Source organism: Grus americana, chromosome 3 (genome assembly GCF_028858705.1).
Source record: "Grus americana isolate bGruAme1 chromosome 3, bGruAme1.mat, whole genome shotgun sequence".
Lineage (NCBI taxonomy): Eukaryota > Metazoa > Chordata > Aves > Gruiformes > Gruidae > Grus > Grus americana.
In genome coordinates this window covers 23,073,547-23,095,017 of record NC_072854.1, presented here as the reverse complement: position 1 = coordinate 23,095,017, position 21,471 = coordinate 23,073,547, and the positions used below count along the sequence as shown (strand labels likewise).

At 38.9% G+C, this 21,471-nt stretch overlaps 1 protein-coding gene across 11 annotated transcripts in view; it reads right to left on the bottom strand.

Moving 5' to 3' along the window:
- The window catches only part of ARHGEF10 (Rho guanine nucleotide exchange factor 10), a 119,509-nt gene that overhangs the window by 75,140 nt on the left and 22,898 nt on the right, over positions 1–21,471 (bottom strand). For 8 of the 11 annotated variants that reach the window (XM_054820521.1, XM_054820519.1, XM_054820516.1 and 5 more), the window contains 6 exons: positions 9,272–9,442; positions 7,645–7,935; positions 6,308–6,374; positions 5,272–5,351; positions 4,101–4,157; positions 513–676 (listed from right to left, as the gene is read on the bottom strand). In XM_054820521.1, coding sequence (XP_054676496.1) covers positions 513–676; positions 4,101–4,157; positions 5,272–5,351; positions 6,308–6,374; positions 7,645–7,935; positions 9,272–9,442 — 830 coding nt within the window. The remainder of the gene's footprint in view (positions 1–512; positions 677–4,100; positions 4,158–5,271; positions 5,352–6,307; positions 6,375–7,644; positions 7,936–9,271; positions 9,443–21,471) is intronic. The other 3 variants (XM_054820526.1, XM_054820525.1, XM_054820522.1) reach the window with 2 other exon arrangements.

The following is a 21,471-nucleotide window of genomic DNA, read 5'->3' as shown; positions in this document are numbered from 1 at the left end:
AATTACTTTTTTTTTTTTTTTTAAGCTCAGTCACCTTCAAACAACCAAAATGATACAGATCTAAGATGGAAAGGTAGGGAACATTGGCAAACAGTTTTGTGACTTTTAAGCAACTGAAGGATCCCAAAACTTCAAGTCTTGTCAGGCTTACCCTCATTTGTTCTTCACATTGTTTTCCACACTCAATTACCACTTACACTAATCCAGCAGCTGCAAAAGAGGAAAAGGTGAGGAACCGCCCACAAGCAAAAATAATCTCATTTTTAATTTTACTTTTATCCAATTTGAGGTTTTTTCTTTTTTTTAAGGAACTTCTGTTTAATATTTTCATTTTTTCTTTTTCTTGTTACATTTTGTTGTGGACTGTCACTCCCACATTGATTTATGTCTCCTTTAAAAAGATGCTGTTGGCATTTGAAACTGGATTGAGGAGAAAGGAAATACAGGTGAGAAAGGTAAGTGCTGGAAATCAGGATAACCTCAGTGACTGAGCAGCACTGTGGGATACATACATGTCTCTTGTGGTTGCCTCGCAAAAAGGAGCTGGGAATTCCATTTTTACACTCAGAATCACTCTGTTCTTCATAGCTTTCAAACTCACTTGAACTCCACCCATACTCCAGCGAGCTGTTTCCACCATCATCACCATTTTCAACATCATCATAAATCATTTCCTCTGCAAGAATTAAACCAAAATAATAAAAAAAAACTACACTGAAATTTTTGTTTGTTTAAACACCATAAAAACTTGTTCAGGATGTACTATAAAGAACTATATAGACTTTTGTACGCACATTTTAAAATGTGAATTAAATCCAATATTTAAACATCCAAAGTGGGTTGTCTTTGTTGAAACAGAGTACTAAAAGAGGACACAGTGTTATGGGTACACACCACGATCCTTTTAAAAACATGCCCTACTCAAATTGCACTGTTTTGTCCAAATCCCACAACACATTTTAGAAGAAATTCAAAGGCAGTTCGAACTGTAGCTGTAAACACATCTGCACTGTGAAGAAGCATCCTTCCATCTGCAAGCTTGCCATTTGTCCCTAGGAACATCTTCACCGTCAGCTCTGATGACAAATGCTAAAATATTGCAAGAATCAAACAAAAATATCGCTACTTCAAGCAGAACAGATCAAAGTAGCAAGAAACATGTTACACTACGATATTTTATGACTTGCCATTCTTGCAACTCCACCAGTCACTTGGAGTATCCCATACCTGTAATTTACCTTGCTCATAATCTAGTCTAGGACCTTGAAGTATTAACCTTGTCAAGATATAGACAGCTATATTGCAAAGGCTGACCAAAGTATCACCTGTTAAAGACATGAGTGTCTTCATTGGCACAGACATCAAATACAACAACCTGACTCAAAACAAAATGGAAAATTTTTAGTGCCAATGACTTATCAGGAAACAGACATGCACTCTACATGCAGCATCATTTGTCATTAGAGGTAGAGAAGCATGGACACTTCTGCCAGAGATCTCTGTTGTCAGAGATTATAATGCTTCATTTAAAACTGTCTCATATTAAATTCAGCAAACAAAAGTTGTGCTTTCATTTTAAGATTGAAGTTTTATTTAAAGTGAGAAAAAATATGTAGTCAAAAGTAAAGCTGACATATTTTACACATCAGTCTAAAGCCAGGATTCTGTGATTTAAAAACTACATTTTGACTAATAATACAATTTTAACATTAATTAAATTATTTAGAATTAACACAGAGGAATTTTTTCTAATTTGGAAGAATCAAAATTTAACAATTTTTTTAAACCACCATGCATATCAAGATTGTCCTTAAAATACACTTACTGAAGATGACATTTTAGTGGTAATCTAGCACAATGACTAATTTAAGAGAAACATCATAGTAAGTCAAAATAAGTCAAGACTTACATAAGTCAAACTTTTACAATGCCAGTATTGGGGCAGGCTATACCCAGTGATTTGGTGGACACATCTTGTCCCTGTGCTAATGCAGACTGAGCTCTGACTGTGACTTTTTTGGAACAGTTGTGTCTCCCTGACAAAACATACAAATAATAAACAACAAGATCATGAACGTACAAAGATGAAATTTCCCTCACTACCTATTTTCTCAGAAACTTTCAATGTCTTTGGGGACAAACAGAAAGCCAACATTTCATAGAATCATAGAATGTTTTGGGTTGGAAGGGACCTCAAAGATCACCTAGTCCCAACCCCCCTGCTACAGGCAGGGACACCCTCCACTACACCAGGTTGCCCAAAGCCCCATCCAACCTGGCCTTGAACACTTCCAGGGATGGGGCATCCACAACTCCTCTGGGCAACCTGTTCCAGTGCCTCACCACCCTCACAGTAAAGAATATCTTCCTAACATCTAACTTAAATCAACCCTCCTTCAGTTTAAAGCCTTGTCCTGTCACTACATGCCCTTGTAAAAAGTCCCTCTCCCACTTTCTTGTAGGCCTCCTTTTAGGTACTGGAAGGCTTCTATAAGGTCTTCCAGGAGCCCTCTCTTCTCCAGGCTGAACAACCCAAACTCTTTCAAGCTGTCTTCATAGCAGAGGTGCTCCAGCCCTCTGATCATCTTTGTGGCCCTCCTCTGGACTCGCTCCAACAGGTCCATGTCTTTCTTGTGCTGGGGACCCCAGAGCTGAACACAGAAATCCATCCAGGTGGGGTCTCACAAGAGCAGAGTAGAGGGGCAGAATCACCTCCCTCAGCCTGCTGGTCACACTCCTTTTGATGCAGCCCAGGACATGGTTGGCTCTCTGGGCTGCAAGCGTGCATTGCCGGCTCATGTTGAGCTTTTCATCAACCAACACCCCCCCAAGTCCTTCTCCTCAGGGCTGCTCTCAATCCATTCTCCGCCCAGCCTGTATTTGTGGAGAATGGATTTTAATTAATTTTTATTTTAATTTTAATTAGTATCTTCTGGGTTAAGCTGAAAATTCTGACCAAGATGCTCAGCAGAGCTTTGCTGCATGTCCTACATCCCTCCCCAGCTCAGCCTCCTGGCCTTGGTGTACGTGTTTCCTGACTGAGCAGCCACAATGCAAAGATGTCCCTGCCCGGAGCAGCACAGTCTACCGAGGGATCTTCCAGTAATAAAAGCGTTCAAGTCACAAATCTAACATAATACTTTCAAATAATAAATGAAACAAATTTGAGTAATAATTTGTAAAACACCTTGCCCGAACACAACTTAGGATAAGAAATGCAAATGTTACAGCTTTAATGATAAATGTGGTTTTCACACAAGAAAGCAAACGTGTTTTCTTGAATCATTAACAACTTCAGTATCAAACACGTGCACTCTCTGAGAGCCACGACAAGTAGATGCCGAGTTCCTAATAAGCCGATCCACTCAAACACAAAATCAGTTAGTAGCAACCAAGCTTTAAGCAGAGTCTTCACTGTAACAAAAAAACCTGCAAAACAAATCTGAGCAAGAACTAATTGAAATAAGCTTCTTGAGCCCTATAGCTCCATCATTCTTGGTAAAGGTAAAATCTTGGCTCCAGCACTACTGTAAGATCTATTCTGCCCCTTCCAAACATAGTCACACCATCAGGAGTTGCACCACTCCAAAGCTGAAATAAAACATTTCTGTAGCATCACCATCAGAATGGTAAATAGCCGCTCTGAAATCTCCTCTTCCATCTACCACATACTTCTATGTTGAAGGGGGACTTTAAGAATAGAGCATTTCTCTGTATAACCATGACAATGATGCATTATCATACATTATTTAACTATTTAAAACACCCTTTTCCTACTTACCTTGCGTTATTTAGGTCACTATAGCTACAACACCCAACACTAATTCTCTAATATACAGAATACTCAAGTATTTGGGACAGTATCAATAGAATACAACAGAATTCAGCTTCTGAGAAGAGTGGTGTAGGAGACCTGCTGAGATAAAGTCTTTCAAGAGTTAGTTTAATTTTGAACTTTGTAAGATCTACCGATTATTGACACAATTTAGTTCTATTTACATATATTTTAGATACTTAATGAACATATCTATTCAGTATACGTGCACATAATTCCATATTGCATTGCTTTCAACATGATCTGTATTACAAAGACCTCAAACCTGGTTCAGAGTCTGAATTTTCTCTTGGCACATCATCGTAAATTACTTCATCTGGGTCTAAAAGCAAACCAGAAAAAAGCCCAAATGAGAAACCCCCTAAAATTTGAATGGGGCCAACAAACAGTGTTCAAGAGGCGTTTGAACCATGCCCTTAATAACTTGCTTTAACTTTCAGACTAGATGATTGTTGCAGGTCCCTTCCAACTGAAATATTCTATTCTATTCTAAAGAATTTTGGTTATATTGGCACACATGAATAAAATGGATATAACTCATTCTCCACTAGAATTTTGACAGTACATCTAATCATCATTCAAATAATGCAATAACGCACAAAAACAGTATAAGGTACTTGTGAAACACCACACAGTTTTATCTGCATTGTTTATCACGACCTTTGGTAGCCTGGAAACAGAAATCCACTTCAAGAGTAAACATTTCTCCCTTCTTTTTACAGTGCTGTGGAGCTTGTCGAAGGCTGCTCATTGCCTTACTAAACAGCTGTAAAGAAGCTGTAATAGACATTTTTTAGAAAGACCCAAACCTAAATAATGTAATGATGCAATGTAGTACAGTAAGAGGCAGGACAAGGATGCAAATTCTTCAGTCACTTGAAGTGACATGTAAGATGAATCTCCAGCCCAGTGGGAACAGCTGAGGACAGGCAGGATTACCTGTCCTCAAACCACACGGGCTCTGTTCTGGTTTAAAATGCAGCTGCCAGTCAAGAGTCAAGGGCACACGCTAAGAAAAAGTGGCAATTTCTTCCCTTCCACCTTCTCCAAGACCTTATTTGCCAATTAATGCATGAGAAGAACAATTTCATATACAGCCACAGAGCGGACTCTGAACTTGAGCAAATTTCCACTGTACACATATTGATGGAGCCAAATGATTTCCTTAAGACAGTGACAAATGATTCCATAGACTCCAAAAAGCACTCCGTGAAAAACTGATTGTTAACTTTATTCTAAAATACACAATTTTATTACACTGTTGAACATTTTAACTGGTATAACTCTGTTCTGGAACATATTTGAAAAAATACAATAAAAGTGAACATGGACATTCTTGTAAAATATGTATATACACATATAGATACACACATACTGTTGATCACAACATAAAACTGACCTTCTATAGTCGTACTTCGGTCCTCACTGATACTTACTTTCCATCCATGCTGTATTTGCAGGATCTGCAACCCACTTGGCCAGAGCATCATCTTCTCTCTTGGCCTGGTTATCTTCACTTGAAAAAAAGGCCATAAAATAAAAGCATTAAAAGCTACACCACAATGTTTTTAAACAACTGTGAAGACAATAAATATCTTGCTGCCTTCCAGTTCCTACTCTGAGGCTGCTAATTACTCAAAACCGCTGCTTCAGTACATAATTAGGAGATTAATAATCTATTTAACAATCTGAAAATTTTAGTCAAGAAATTGAAAACACTTCCCTCCTTCTTCGACCATAAAACAGAAAACTCTTAGAAAACAGTGAAGTGAGAGCTGCTCTTTCACTGTAAGTCTAAAGACATTCTGGGCTGCATCAGGAGCCATCGAGCTTGGCAAGGCTGTTCTCCTCTGGTTGGTGCTGGTGAGGCTGAACCTGCATCAGCACGTCTTTGGCTTCACAACACCCCCCCCTTCTAAAGAGTTGTGCAGAAATTGAAGCTACCTCTAGAGAAGCTACCTCTAGAGAAGCTACCTCTAGAGAAGCTACCTCTAGAGAAGCTACCTCTAGAGAAGCTACCTCTAGAGAAGCTACCTCTAGAGAAGCTACCTCTAGAGAAGCTACCGGGTAGTACAACAGGGAAGACTGCCCAGGAAAGCTGCAGTATCTCCATCCTTGGAGGTTTCCAAGACTCAGCTACCAAGGCGATGGCTAATCTAACGGTATGTTGGCAGTGGTCCTGCTGAAAGCAGAGGTTAGACTACAAGATCTCCAGCAGCCTGTTGCAGCTGACATTGCTATGGCTCTGTAAAAATTAAACCTAGTTTCTTCAAAAATGTCATGCATGGTTATACATATATGTAATCAACCAGTGCTGATTTTGGTATACAACCAGAGTTATGGAGTTAATAAAATGAAAATAAACAAACATGGAAGTGTCACACAAGAAAAATAAAATATTTGATTTATCAAATGTAAGCCTTCTCAGAAATTGTTTTAGAGATCATTAAAACATGCTGAATTGGTAATCACCTATTTTGAGGCTCCTCTGAGTTTACAGAATTACAATGGCATTCTTCAGTTGCTGACTGTGTACCTGCTAAGCAGAAAAAAAAAATACAATCACCAAAATGCTTAGGAAAAAAAGTCAGTGTGGTTCAAATGATACGTTTTAGCATAAGAAACTGATTTTACTAGTTGATTGCTAATGAATAATCTACTTCTATACAACATTTTTATTCTTAAACAAACCCATTCAAAAAAATTTAGAAGTTTCTTCACACTACCTATTTTTGCAAATGAAAGAATTTATAGACACAGCAATTTGGTGTAAGAGCTGTTAAGCAGAAATTACAATGTCTGATGCATTTAATTTTATTCTCTCAAACATATATTCCTCTACAGGTAGTAACAACCCCACATACATACATTTGCTTTTACTTGCCAATATTCCTAATGGTGGTAGACAGCACAGGCTGCAGATGAAAAAACTATCACAGTACATGGAATTACAGTAGAATTACTGTCTAGCTAAAGAGTAGCATTTTCAAAATACAATATATAAAAATGAGGCAGGTTATGGCGAGCTTTCTGTTCCTCCTGCTCTCTTGACATTAAGCTGTCAGCTTTGCCAATTCTAGTTACAAAATGAGGTATTGTTCCTGTTTCTGTAATAATCCATAGTTATTTCCCTTTCAAGTTTTCTCTTCTGTCTTAAAATTGTACTAAAGGACAAACAGAATTCATCAGATTGTCAAGGAAAACATCCCACAGCAACTCTAAATCCACAAGGACTGGGAACCAAACAAACAAACAGAAGTGCATATAGAAAAGGTGTAAGGGACAGGAACTCTTCTAGGACATAGCTAAAGCATGATAAGGTATGAGAAGAAACCATTTGGCTTGAACAGTGAACTATCGCTCTGGAAATTATTTCATGACATTAAAAGGGAATTAGCATTAATCATTCTTAATGGCAAGATAAGAGAGGAGTCCTCCCTTGTACTGCATGTTTTAATACGGCGCCAGCAAAACAAAGGTCAAGCATCACCAACTTAAAGATGGGGTGAGAAAGAACTGACTGTGTACGTTTGTTTTTTCTTATGCATCTTCAATGGTATCTCAATCCTACTACCGCAAGCAGAGTCCTGTAGGAACTTTTTTTTTTTTAAATAAACTGACATTTTTCTTCCAAGTCCAACAAGACATTTTAGCTCATACTGCAGGATAGAGCTCTCTTTGTATTTTGACACAAAATCTCCCACAAACATCCAAGCTGAGTACTACCCAAGCATTTACAAAACAGCACAGGTACCTGAAATTGAACAAGGATTCCCCTTCAAATAAAGTAAGGTGCATAAATACAGTACCTTCTTCATCTACAGAAACACTGCGTATTATGACAGGACTGGAGTATGCGGGTAGTATCAAAGGTAAATTAGATGGCACAGCATAGCCACAGGGGACAGGAACAGAATATCCACCGGACAAGTTTGGACTTGCACATTCTTCTTGAGGACTTGGCTCTGGTGATGAGGATGGATCATTGTCTTGGATTGGTGAAATATTTATGACCGAGTAGGGATTTACTTTGGCTGGAGTGCCTTCCACAGCAGGTTCTGATGTTCGTAGCTTCTCACTGTTTGCTAAATTATCAGCCCCTTTAAGTTGAAGAATTAACACAAAAAAACCCACTTTATTTTTCATACCTGTTCCAGCTGCTTAATATTGCTCTTTGCAAATATCCTAAACACTGATATGATCCTTACTATACAAGTTGCTTACAACCTATGACTCATAAAATTCCCACACAGTAATGCTATCCTCCCCTTTTTACAGACAAGGAATGCAACAGCAGCAAAACAAGCTGGGTTACAAGGATGCCTATGAAAAACAATAACTGGCTTCTAAATCCTGAATAGGAGGATTTCTGACAAGCAGCCAGGGTCCTCTTTTGCTTGTCATAAGCTCATGGCTGAAAACAGCCTTAAACCCTGAAGGTTAAAGTCTGGATTCTAGATTAATTTGGATCTTATAGACACAAATAAAAGAAACATTTTAGGAACAGTCATGAGGAGAAAAAAAGTTCACTGGAGGGACACTCCTGAAAGAACAGTCCTGAAAATGCTCTTTTAAGAAAAGGGGAAAGAAAACAACTTTCCAAGTTTTCTTCTTTGAAAATAAATTATTTTGTTACACAAAGTTGCTGGTATTTCTTGAGACAAGCTGAGGTACAGCAGAACCAAAGGCCCCTCTGCAGAACTGCATCCCAACCGATCAAAAGTGTTTGAGCTCTAAGTACAACTTCACAAAAGGGTGAGCAAGCAACAAGTTTTCAGGGAAAGATGGTATTTAAGTTCCATGTTGTCAAACTGCATAGTCACCTGAAGATATAGCTATCTTTAATTGCCATGAGCACAATGACTCCGCTTACAAATGGAAATTGCATCAAAGTCAGCAAAAGCAGCTGTTGTCCATTTCAGCAGAATACAGTGATTTCCAGACTTTTCAGACTTCACCTCCCATCAAATGAGAACATTTGCATGTGTTGTAACAAATGTTTCAATGTTTACTAAAATAAGACTTCTGTTTATGAACAGAATTCATACAATTAGACTCCATTTATTTTATACACATCATCTTAAGACCAACAATCAGCAAGCTTAGCTGTGAAAGCAGCTTATCTCAAGCCACCCAGATGCCATTAGAGCTACAAGAGCATAAAGTTTTCCTGTAGCATGGCACTGTGACTGAGACCAATCCACTGGTTTGGATGTCACACTTGGATAGGAAACCTCACAGGAATTACATGTGATGGTCACTTGCCTCATCAAATCTACCACGAGTGTAACTAGCAGGAATATTCAAATCACTTGTATGGTATTTCCATAGAAACCTCTTTTTACAAGTATTTTTACTGCATTCTCAAGAAAAGGCATCCTATAATCAGTCTTGACTATTTACCTAGTGGAGGCACAGTCCGACAGGCTGACTTACCTGTGGCATTAGCCTCGTGGTGCTCTATGTTATTTCCAGGATCAGGAGGAGGTGGCACAAGGGCTTGCCTGTCTGCTTCTGGTATCTCATCTCCACTGTCAAAGTCAAACTGTTCTCCCTCATCCTCCTCTTCATCGTTCGTACCCGTGGCTTTTGGTTCGTGGTCTAGAACTGGGCAAAAAGACACACTTTTGGTTCTTTGCCCTTAATAATGATTTTATGGGACCAGCAAATGTTCCACATTATGAATGAAGCTTGTACAATGAACCCTTAGATTTTTAGGTTACTGGAACAGAACAAAAGCTCCTTGCAATGTTGATAACCTCATGCAGTTTTCAATAAATCCTTTAGTGTAAACTTGCTTGGAAAGCAATTAAGAACTGATAACGCAAATACCCTTGCTTTTGTCATAATGAACCAAAACCAAGCCATTTTTAGGAAAACACTTAAGCAGCTGATTCTTCACAGATTAATTTATTTGTACAGGGACTTTGGGAATTTATAACTTCAAGTCATTTTTGCTTTCTAACTCAAACTTCTAAGTCTATTCTTTCTTAACAGCATCAAAATGCCAGTGACAGTAACTTTCTTTCTTCACACATACCACAAGAGACCAGCAGATGGGTTTTCCTACTCCAATCTGAGACAGTTTTAAACCAACGACCTTATGCAACTTGCTATTAGCCCTATTACCACACACAAGGTGCACTTTGGTGGAGGTGGCAGGGGGGTTGACCTTTCAGTCCTTACCTTTGAAGAAGTAATAGCTGAAATAATTACATCCCAATACAGCTAGGAAGCGGGAGCATGGGGCCTATTTTTGTCTTTGCTTCTGAAGACCCTGCAGCACAGATTTGGCACTGTACACTGAGCTGGGGAGGGGGAGCAGGAAGAAGTGCTGGGCAGTTTCCTTCTGTGCTACTTTTCTCACCCGCACGAGTCTCGAGAGCCCACAAAGATTTAAACCCTGTACTACCTGGTTTTGCTGTGCATTCACATCACCTGCTCACAGCATCCAAAGGTTCTTCCAGAGACACTGCACAGAGTCTCTGGAGAGCCAGAGCAGCTCTGGGGAGGGCTGTCCAAATCTCTGAACCTTCTCCCTGCTTCCAGAAGCCTTCACTGCAGCGCCCCAAAACCAAAAGGCTTCATCCCTCCCTCCCTTGACCTGCCTTAGCTGCTCTCCCACCTTCTAGAGAAGAAACTCTTATCCAAGCTCCCCTTGGGAGTGGGGGGAAATCTGCGGAAATTTTTTGGCCTAGCTGACCTTCCTCACAAGGTCTTCCTCAAACCCACACTCGATACTTAACTTTTACACAGGTGTTCAACAATGTATTAGAAATGTTATAAAAAAACCCCACGTAACTATAGCATAAAAATATATGCTGAAATACATAAATACACAAACATGTTCTAGAAGTTGACAGGGTTCCCCCCCACTCCCTTTTCAGGTAACACAATATGAAAAGCAAAGTCTTGCAAGGATGATTGGATCTCCTGAGTCATGATGATACTATCAGCTTCTCCACTACCCAGGACACATTTTGTATCTTTGTGATAAAACCCACACAAAACACAGCTCTAGACTGCTTAGATTGTCATGGTAATCAGCATTCCTGCCAAAGCTTCTGTTTCTTCAGGCAGGCTGAGCCAGCATATTTTATCACAGCCACAAATAACAAGATCTTTCATGCAGCCTCTCTGTAGGAGAAAAAGTGAACTAATTGCAAAACTAGTAAGGAACAAAAAAGGGGTTATCTTGCACTTATTGGCATGGTTTATGGTCAAGGCAACTGGACATTTAATTTAATTTTGATGCTTTTTTAAAATCCTTCTCTAAGAAGTCAGCCTTTGGATTAAGGCTTTTCATTTTTGCTTTTGTCTATTAGCAATTTTTTTTTCATAAAGATGCAAAAATCCTGCAGAGCTCTTCCACGTGATTCATGACAATCACAGCATTCTTCCCGATTCAGCATCTGCCTACCTAGACTTTGTACTACTTGCTGCTTGACAGTAATGGGGAAAAGAAAAAAAAAAAGCAAGCAGGTGGTGGTGGTGTTTTATTTCTGGTTTTTCAGTTTATTTACATTTTCAGTATGTTTGTGTATTTCAAATTTGGAAAACACAAACTTGTGAAACACTAAGTAGAGTGGGTTTTGTGATTACCAGTGCGTGAAATGTTGGTTAGTGCCACAGGCTAGGCAGGTAAGGAAGTAGATGGCAGTCACAAGCAAGTAGCAGCCACAAACCCACAACTTTTTGTGTCCATGCACTGCTCTCTGCCACTTCTCTCACTGTACTATATAAGTGAACCACAGCAGCATCCACTTCGAATACATGAAGTAGCTCTGTCTGCACTTCGTATGGTGGAGAGGTGGAAGATGAGGTTACTGGAACAAGCTGATACTTTCTACAGGATTAGACCACTCAGGAAACCGGGGCATTGCTGGAGCAAGACTCAGCTGAGAGTCATGAACTCACCTGCTCACTGGAGGTCAATTCTAGACATCGGCAAATGAAAAAAAAAAAAATGTATGCTTAGGAAATGTCTGAGCCGCACAGGGAAACGTCTTGGGAGCAGCACCTCTGAGGTTTTGTGGCTGCTAGGTTAGGGAGCTTCTGGATCCAGATGTTTCCTTAGGGCATATAAAGTAACTTAGGTATCAGATGCCCGCTAACTCTCTACTCCAACACTTTTACACTGATGCAATTCCCCAGGCACTCAAGCCCAGCACACTGCCATTTGTCAGAGACAGACAAGACGTGCCACTAGCAAAAAAAAAAAATAAAAAAAAAAAAAAAAGGTAATTTGAGACACTAAAAGCAAAAGGAATGACTCAGGACCCAGGAGCAAAACCTGGTCAACCGATGCACAATTCCCCTTCAATGTGCCTTCCCATTCCCCCTAAAAAAAAGCAACCAACCCACATTTTATGATTGTGGAAAGAAATCCTAACATAGGAATTGATTTGCTCAACTAGGGTAAAAAAAAATTGATGGTGCCACCTAATTTTTTTCTATTATGGCTGTTAATGCTACCCTGTTTCATTTATTTAGAAACATTTACTTTGCATTCAGAAATAAACAAGGTGGAGAACCCTGTAATTGGGCACTACAGCCTGGAGAGAGCCCCTAAATCACATCACTGATGGGACAGAGGGTTAAGATTACAAAAAAAAAAAAAAAAAAAAAAAAAAAAAAAAAGATAAAAAGAAAAATTCCTCTCTCCTTTAGAAAGGGCAGACTGGAGGCCAAAATCCACACTTCAGAAAGTTGTTTTAAAACTGTATTTCAGCTTTGCATAACTTCTGCATTTGCTTAATTCTGTGGGTGTAAAGATAAACTTTAACCCTTTACATTTACTGATTACTTCAGTCTCATGCTTAATAAAAATATTCTTCTTAAAGCTTTTAATCTCAACAGCGTACTATTTCATTTGATGGAAGAAGTATTTTAATAACAAAACTAAAGAGAGGGTGGGGGGATTTTTGTTTCAACTGAAGAGCTGCTCAGCCCTGCAGATAAATAGAGATTACATCATACAAAAAAGACATCTTGAATAACTACATTTTGAAAATAGGTACTTTTTCCTACAGTTGTGGTTATGTCAAAACATCACACACAAAAAAGCACTTGGAAAGTGTGAAAGTGCAAATTTAGGATTAGAAAAAGGAATATATACTCTGATAATGGCTAGGACAACACACAGATTTATGACTTTTTTTCTGTGGTAGGTTATTTGGCGAAATGACTTTTTCTTGAGCTTACTTCAAAAACAAGCTAACGGAGATCTGCTGGGGCATAAGCAAATTTGAACAATTTTTGGTTGCTCTGCCACTGCAAAGCATTCTTGGCACCATCTGCTTTCCCATTCATTTTCATTTTCCTTAAACTATTTATAGTTCAATGTAACACAGCTAAAAGTTACAAGTTTAAGAGTGATGTTAATTTTAAAGCCAAATTAAGCTAGGGAAGCTTCATTAGTAGTTTTCTTCAAGAGTTTATTTTAGAGATACAGAAGAAAGACAAACTATCTCTGCACTTCCTACCAAGTGCATTTTGAATACAGTGAAAACACACAAGAAAAAAACCCCCAACAAAACAAACAAAAAAAAAAACCCAAACCCCAAACCTCTGTCCTCCCTTGCAATAGTGCAAACCAGAGATGATCCTGAAGAAGTTTTTTCCATAGAAAACCATGATAATGGAAGAAAGAAAAAGAGCCCCAGGCAGGAACAGTTCAGCAGTCTGGAGCACAGTAACAACAAACCTGGAAGCTGTGGACATAAACAGGCACGCTGCCATCAAGAAATGTAACTTTATGTTATGTTTTAAGGTTTGAAAAATATCTTTAGAAACCGAGTAAGACTTCTGTATAATTAGGAATGTCATCCTTGCAATCAGTTGTAGTCCTTTTTTTAATTTTTATTTTATTTAAAGTTAGCAGGGAACTATGGATCAAAAAGAGGAAATGCATCTATTATATTTGAAAGACTCTATGAGAAAATTTTCTAAAGACTGAAGGACATGGTAAATATGTATGTACTCAGAAGGAAAAACTATTTTTCCTTTCTCCCTCTAACAGTTACTTTTCTTCCAACATATTATTTCTTTTAATTGGGAGGAAGTGGGGGGCTCTAGAGTGTAATCTATCTTGTTTACTCATTGAATGCTAAATTTTCTTTTTTTTCTAAATTATAAACATTTTTAGTCACTTTTACCATATCACTATCTTACACTGACTGATGAAGAAAATGTGTACAATGGTTCAGATGGAACATACCTCATTATTATTTAGTGAAAAAAAAATATTAATACAATTGAACTTAAAGCAGACTGGCAGGAACTGCTTGTTCTTATAAATGCTTTAAAACTGCACATTGGAATTTTTTTACTCGTGTATTTTGGATTGCAACAAGACACTTGAGACTGCGTAGACCCGCCTTCCTTCAAATTTTCTCCAAATTCTCAAGTATCTTGAAATACACAAAATTTTTCCATTAAAAAAATATTTTAAAAGTTTACTATCTCAGAATATTTTTAGGTATTATAAAATTTGATAACTTACAAAGGTTACAAATCAAAGCAAACAGCCAGGCATAGCAATCTGAGTGCTTATTATTCAACCTTAATACACTCCAGACATTCCTCAGTTTTTATTTCAGGTGCAACTTCGTAGCAGAGGCTTGGCACTTGCCAGGAAGGTGAACCTTGTGCTAGGAAACACTTATGCCTGCAAAAGTTCCCCAATTTGGCCAACTTGTAAACCTTTGGAAAATGACGATGGATTCATATTCAGCAAGAACTTCCAAAAAGGTTTTAAGAGACTCAGTTGCCACTGGACAGCCCCTAGTTTGTCCCAGCTTTTAGCACTGATTAGATTGCATTCCTACAGCTAGAAAGCAACATTGTATTTTCTACCTGCTCATCTCTCTCACTTGTAACCACCACTGCTTCAGTACCAAGAGAGAAAACTGAAGTTAACTATCCTTTTGCTCTGGTACCCGGCTTACACATCTCTCTCCTGCCTTCCCCAAACGACACCTCTACTGTACCTGTGCAGGGAGAGGGGTGAGGTGGGCAGAGTGACTGGGCAGGGCAGGAGGGATGCCCTAAGACAAAGGCTGGCTTTAAGAGCAGGTGCTCCTGCAAACACTGCCCTTCACCGACACTTCTAAGTCACAGCGTGACATTTGCCAGCACACCACTGGCATCCATGAATTGGCTCCTCACACGGTCACACAGGTGGAAAGCATCTATTTTGCTGGGGGAAAGAAAAGTCTGAAGCAAAACTGTGTATGCAAAAAAACACGGGTGAGTGCTCCTTCCCATGGGAAGCAGATCAGAGCCATGGACTTTCATTCCCCTTTGACTTACAGTTGCGCTAAGCTGGCGCTGCAGGAAGCCCAGGTCCCTGCGGTACAGGCACGCTGCTCATTACACACAGCTCGTGCACGCATCCAAAGCATGACCGCAATGTCAGTGTTACAAGTCTCTGTGGAAAACAGTTAGAAGAAAATCCCAACAAAACTAAACAGTACACATTCATGCAAAAATGTGTTTCCAGTGATGCAAACAAAAGCAAAACCACACGAATTAACAGGCTCTCTCTCCAAATAAATGATGAAGAAATAAGTAAAAATGTCTCTTTAGTATATCAAATACACACATCACATACTAATTATGTTGTCAAGCATGCACAACAGATATTATTCTTCTGGATAAAAAACAAATGCAACATTGAAGTCAAAAGAACGATGATTCTGCCTGCTCAAGTTTCAGAGAGAGACTACTAACAACAGCATGCCGAGTACTTAAGAATTTTGTTTCTTGAAATACAGCCCAGATCTGCGGATGCTAGGAAAGATTTACAAATATTGAAAACATTGAATCTTACAAACTACTCACAATGCTAAAAATTAAGCTTAAAGTTAGCTAAAAATTCAAAGAATCAAGTTGCAAAAAAACCTTTAAAGTCTAAAATAAAAATATTAGACATGAACTAGGCTGTCCAGAGAGGAGCGGCAGGACCACCAGCAGGATCTGTACTCCTTTGTAACTCCACAAGATGCTTTTCAGTGCTGGTCACACTATAATCAGAAATGCTGCTATGTAAAATCAGCATTTTGTGACCATTTACTTTAACTGCCTTCATACTCGGCATGCTGGTGACACTGGTATCGTCTGCTGCAGCCAGAAATGTAGACCAAGCCTGGTCCCTGGACGAGCAGGTCCTCAGCACCGTATTAGTAGATTCTGCCGTTAAAATTTCACCATGAAATGTTGCTGATGTGCAGCAAGTGAAGTCCTTATAAGGAGATTCTGTAAGGCAAGTATGTACAGCCATTATTTGGAAAACTGCATAAATACACGCTAGATCTCTATCTATGCTGAAAACCATCTATCCACATTAAAGGCTATTAGCTTTCCATCAGTATTAAAGGAATACTAATATACTTAATACTTAGTAGTACCAAAGTTAACAGTCTGAATTAGTACGAATGCCACCAGGCACCTAACATGAAGTATAGCAGTGAAAACACAAAAGCTACCTTGCTGTCTGACATGTCTGTTGGTAGAGATGGGTGCTCAGCCTCAGCTACTGTGCATACGAACTGCTGAACTCACCTACAACACAGTGCCTAATGGACAGTCCGTGCAGGGAATGGGAGAACAAGAGAGCTTTAATAAAACAGAAATCAAACAGCAGGAGGACTACAAAGTCATTGGGAAAATGAAGTATCCAGCTCTGGCAGTGCAGAGATGGAGCATGTTGGCTAACCACAGGATACAAGTGTCATGTAAAGAAAAAAGCAAAAAGAAAATTTTCTAGAAAATGTAGTTTTGACCACGTACTTGATACACTTGTGAGAAAATGGTCATTTTTAAGGAAATTTCCACCAGTGGGAGCAGTCTGGCTTGTTCTTTATTTCTTCACATTTTTTTTCTAGCAGATATCATCTATTAATATCTAGTTTTCCAAATAATTACTTTTTACATTGAAGCAATTACTGTTTAATGGTTTGAGGAATATGCATTGCTCTAATACAGTCTGTTTAACTCTAATTAGCAACATGAACCTGTTGTATCATCTGATAAAACCTTGGACTGAAAGGACTTTAAGAGTAATTGGGATTCCCATGAAGCAGAAAATGGCAGAAAGAGACCCTGAAGGCCCAAAACAGGGGGCATGAGATCCCACTTCTACAGAAAGACAACAGGCAGCGCAGGTACATAAACTGTATGGCATACTAAAAAGAGCTGAAACCCACCCAGAGAAAAAGCTTAAGTACCCTAGGGTCTTGGATCATGTCTAGCAACATCTTTCCACCAGACTGACACGTTTTGGATAAGAAGTAGCAAGAGATTTGGCTTCATTTTGGATCACATTCCTTTCTCTACCTTGCCAACAACTGTACATACCTCCTAGACCAAACCTTCAGATGACTTTGGCAAAGGGATGCCTATATTTGAGGTCATTGGTCCAGGCTGAACAACCCTTTATCTAGCAACGACAAAACTGAAGCACTTGCTGGCACTCCCAAAAGCAGCACTTTGAACCCCTAAAGGCATCCGACTGCCTTATCAGCATCAGAGGCGTTCATATGCTCAGCCTCCTTCTGTGGCAACAGCCCAGGTGGGGCTCACAAGATGCACATGGCTTTGGGGATGGATTTGTCTTTTTGGACACATTGCCAAAGGTTCCTTTTTCCCCAACAATAACTCCATCTAACTGCACTGCGTGCAACCTGTTCACACGCTCAAAAATAACTTAGATACAACTATTTGTGTTTTCTCCTCAAGGTATTCCGAACAAGGAAACAATCTAGAAATCAACTTTTACAGCAACTTACAGCCCATTTTACTACAGAAAAAGTTATGGACTAGCACAGAATGGTTGTGCTCTGTAAATCCAGAACACCACAGGAAGTATTTTGGATTTTAGCTGGCTTCTCACCTAGTCATTTCTGTTGTTACCCCCTTTGCCCAGCCTGCATAGCACTATACAGATAGACTGGTTTGTAAACAAAGTTTAATACATGCTAAGTTTGACAAATCCATTATCCCAGCAACTAATGGCAAGGGAGTTTTATAGTGTTCCCTTTCTTAGCATTTGTTTTAATTATTGTTTTAATGTGTCCTGCTCTTCTTTGCCCTAACATGCTACGGTCCTGTTACAGTTCAAAAAAAGTACACCTGAGGAATTCAAGCAAATTCACGAAAATAATTCTTACCTCAAGACTCACTAACTGAACTCTTCAAAATCCTGTTTTATAATACCCTTTTAACACAGCTTCTACCAGAAATTCTATCACCTCAGTGGACACTGGCTTGAGCTGGGCAACGATGGTGTTTCCTTGAGACCTTTCAGTCCATTAGCCTCAGAGTCCTTCTCATCACCTCCTTTCATTAGCCGTGGCGGGGAAAGGAAGCCCTGCCCTGGCCGAAGACAGCTGCCATAACCGAATGTTGTGATTCGGAGCCCCCAGTCCATGTGGGAAGTCAGAAGGAATGTCTTCCAACACAAAGAGTCTTCTTAAGCATTTGGCTGGCAAGTGTTCCTCACGTGCAAACATGAGTGGGTCACCGTCGGATATGCAACTGGGAAAGAGCAATCCCAACCAAAGCTAATTTTACTTCCACGTTCCTTTGCAATACAGGAGAATGCCAAGATCCTCCGGACACATTACACTGAACCAATTCACTGCTCCCAGAACAACTTATTGCATCAGCACCTGAATTTCCCGTTGTCTTTCCATGCGACATATAGAACTGGGAAATACAGGCTGGGAAGTTACCGGTCAGTGTGGGCATCCCCATGGCACAGAAATACACACATCCTTATTCAGCCCCTGGAGAAACCCGTACCAACATAACAATAGATTTTCAGGAACTATCATGCTCTCATGTAACCAAAGTCACTGAGCTCAACAACAGACTACTAAACAATGAGATGTATTCCTGCAATGACCCTTCTTTGACAGGCTAAATCACCTTCTGTATTCATTTTAATGAAACTACAACAAGGTCACCTTTCCTGGGAAAGATTAGTTTAATGAGGAAGAAAAAAGACAATCTATATAGGGAGTTGGAGGGGTTTTCCCCCAAAAAAAGCTTATCAAGTATGTTTTCCTTAGATTGCTAAGCATAGTTTCAGTTCCTCTCTGCAGCAAACCCAAGCAGCACCTAATAAATGTTTCACTCAATAATTCAGACGCTTGATTTAACTTATAATGCAAACAAGTTTTTACCCGTGCTCATACACAAGATAAAAGAATTATAACAATGTATAAAATAGTTAATCTGCCTGTAAAGTCTACAGTAGAATCATTACAGAGGCTTTAGGCATGGTTAGTGAGTATTGCTGGGATCAGTGAAATGGAATTAAAAAAAACTCAACCAAAAAATTCCTCAGTTATTTGGCAGCAATTTATCCTGGCCAGTTAATGCTAAATACAAGCCATAAAAAGGCAAAAAGCAGCAAAGAAAAAAAAAATTTCATACCTCTCCTTATACGTTGGGTCACTGAAATTAAAGTGTCAGAACTTAGCTTGCACAAATATTCATTGCAAGCGTACCCCAAAGTCAGTGCAAATTCCTTTACAATTTATTTGTCTTTTAAGCAAACAATACTAGTTACCCCAGACCAAAGATAAACTTTTGCTGACATCCCTTGGAAGCCCTTTATCTCATCATCAATTGCTCTATCCGATCAACATGTCTGGGCCTTGTCCCTGCACACAGCTAGCAAGTTAAGTCCAGCAGTAAAGTCACCTTACAGAGCAGCTGAATAGAACAAAAACAACTATAACTTATTCTTCACAAAGAAAACATCAAATCCTATCAAAAGGATTAAGTCAACCTCTCAGAAATCTATGACAGTGAATCACATTTCATCATTTAACACGTTACAAACATCTAGCGAAGGTTTTACTGGATTACTTCAAAACAAAATAAGGTATATTTACTTCCATGTAAACTGTGTTTTCTTTGTAGATGCCAAAAACCAAAATAAGCTTTTAATTAATCTATTTATTTTCTTTCTATTTCTTGTTTTTCTGAACACTCAAATATACTTGGGCTAGAAGAAAAACCACATAATTAGGAGTGACATGTGACACTGTAGCTGCATTTCTGCAATGGGAATTTTCTTGTTCCTCTTTGTTACACAGCTTGTCTGAATTGTCACACAAAATAATTGATCCTTACCTTAAACAATGCATTTTCCTTTATTTACTGAGAGAAATGTGATCTTTAGAAATAAATAAATTGTTCTGTTACAGATGGGATGTCAGACACCAGCAAGCTTCTGCCAGCTTCAAAAACAAGGGACCATTCATAACTACAAATCATATTCTGTTCTCATTCTTCTGAAATCTTGGCTCCCCTTTTACCATCATTTGTAACTGTCTGCATGCTGAAAATAGATATCTAACAAACAATGCTGTTTAGCCCGAGACCAAGTCCCTTTATAGCTGCAGTTTAATTTAAGCAGTGTTCTTATTTCAATCCCCCAATCATAGTAAGAAACATCTTTTTATTTTGCTTTAGTCTGAAATACGAGCTTATGTCCCCCCAGTGTTCTTCACCTCCATAAACTAAAACATAAATCATACAAGTGCTTTTCTTGTCAATATTATAAAAGCGTCAATTTAACTGCCTCTTGTCTCAGTCACAAAATTAGCTTGTAAAACAGCTAAAGCCTAAATAAACTATGAAATCATTCACTAAACAGTACAAAAGGTAACTAAGCAGAAATAAATATATATAGCACACAGAATAAAAAGCACTTCCCCTAGAAGAGAAATACAGTCATCTCTACAGCAAAACATGGCACCCATCCTGCAGCTCCCTACTAGGGTTAATAAAAAAATTTTCTAAGGGTTTTTTTGGTTAGAGTATGTAAAGTAATCCGAAGAGGAAATTTTATGAGAGTATAGTTGTTCCTACTTCACTCAGCCTCAGACTCAAGCCAGACTTCCTTCTTAGGGACGGAGGAACTAGGACTATTTTAGTGTTCCGGCACTGGCAAGCAAATGACAAAAAATAACCACAGAAGGACACAATCACAGCACTCGATCACATACAGGATATTCAGATTTAAGTCCTTGGCCTCCTTGCTCTATGTCTCTCCGTATCAGGAACAAAGAAATATCCCACTCACAGCCCTAGAGAGCTCATCATTTGTATAAAAAGGTGTATAAAATGCTTTTACAGTTGGTGTCTAGGAGATATCCTCAGTTTGTTTTCAGTTTAAAAAAAACAAATTTCATCCCATTGAAGAACATCTTAGATCCCAAACTTCAGCAGAACAAGACTTCTCACCCAGCTTTATCCATGGTTCTGGGGACAGTGGTGTAGGTGAGTGAACATCCAGCTCTCCACCACAGCTGGTCTTTAAGGGCACCTCACGCTTCCCAAACGAAGAAGAGTTACAAGTGCTTCTCTCTCAGGTAAAGAGAGTATTTGGCAGTAATATGAAGACTATGTTATCAAATTCATTCTCACAATGTCCTTGTACGAACACTGAAATGTCAATATTTCACTTTAAAATTTTAATATATTAATTTCCTATAAATAGAAAACAAAATATACCATCTGTTCATGATTCAAGAACTGTACTGTGATGCAGCCATACTTGAAATCTCATCACTATATATTAACCTACCTTGATAGACTCAATTAATTACAAAATGGAG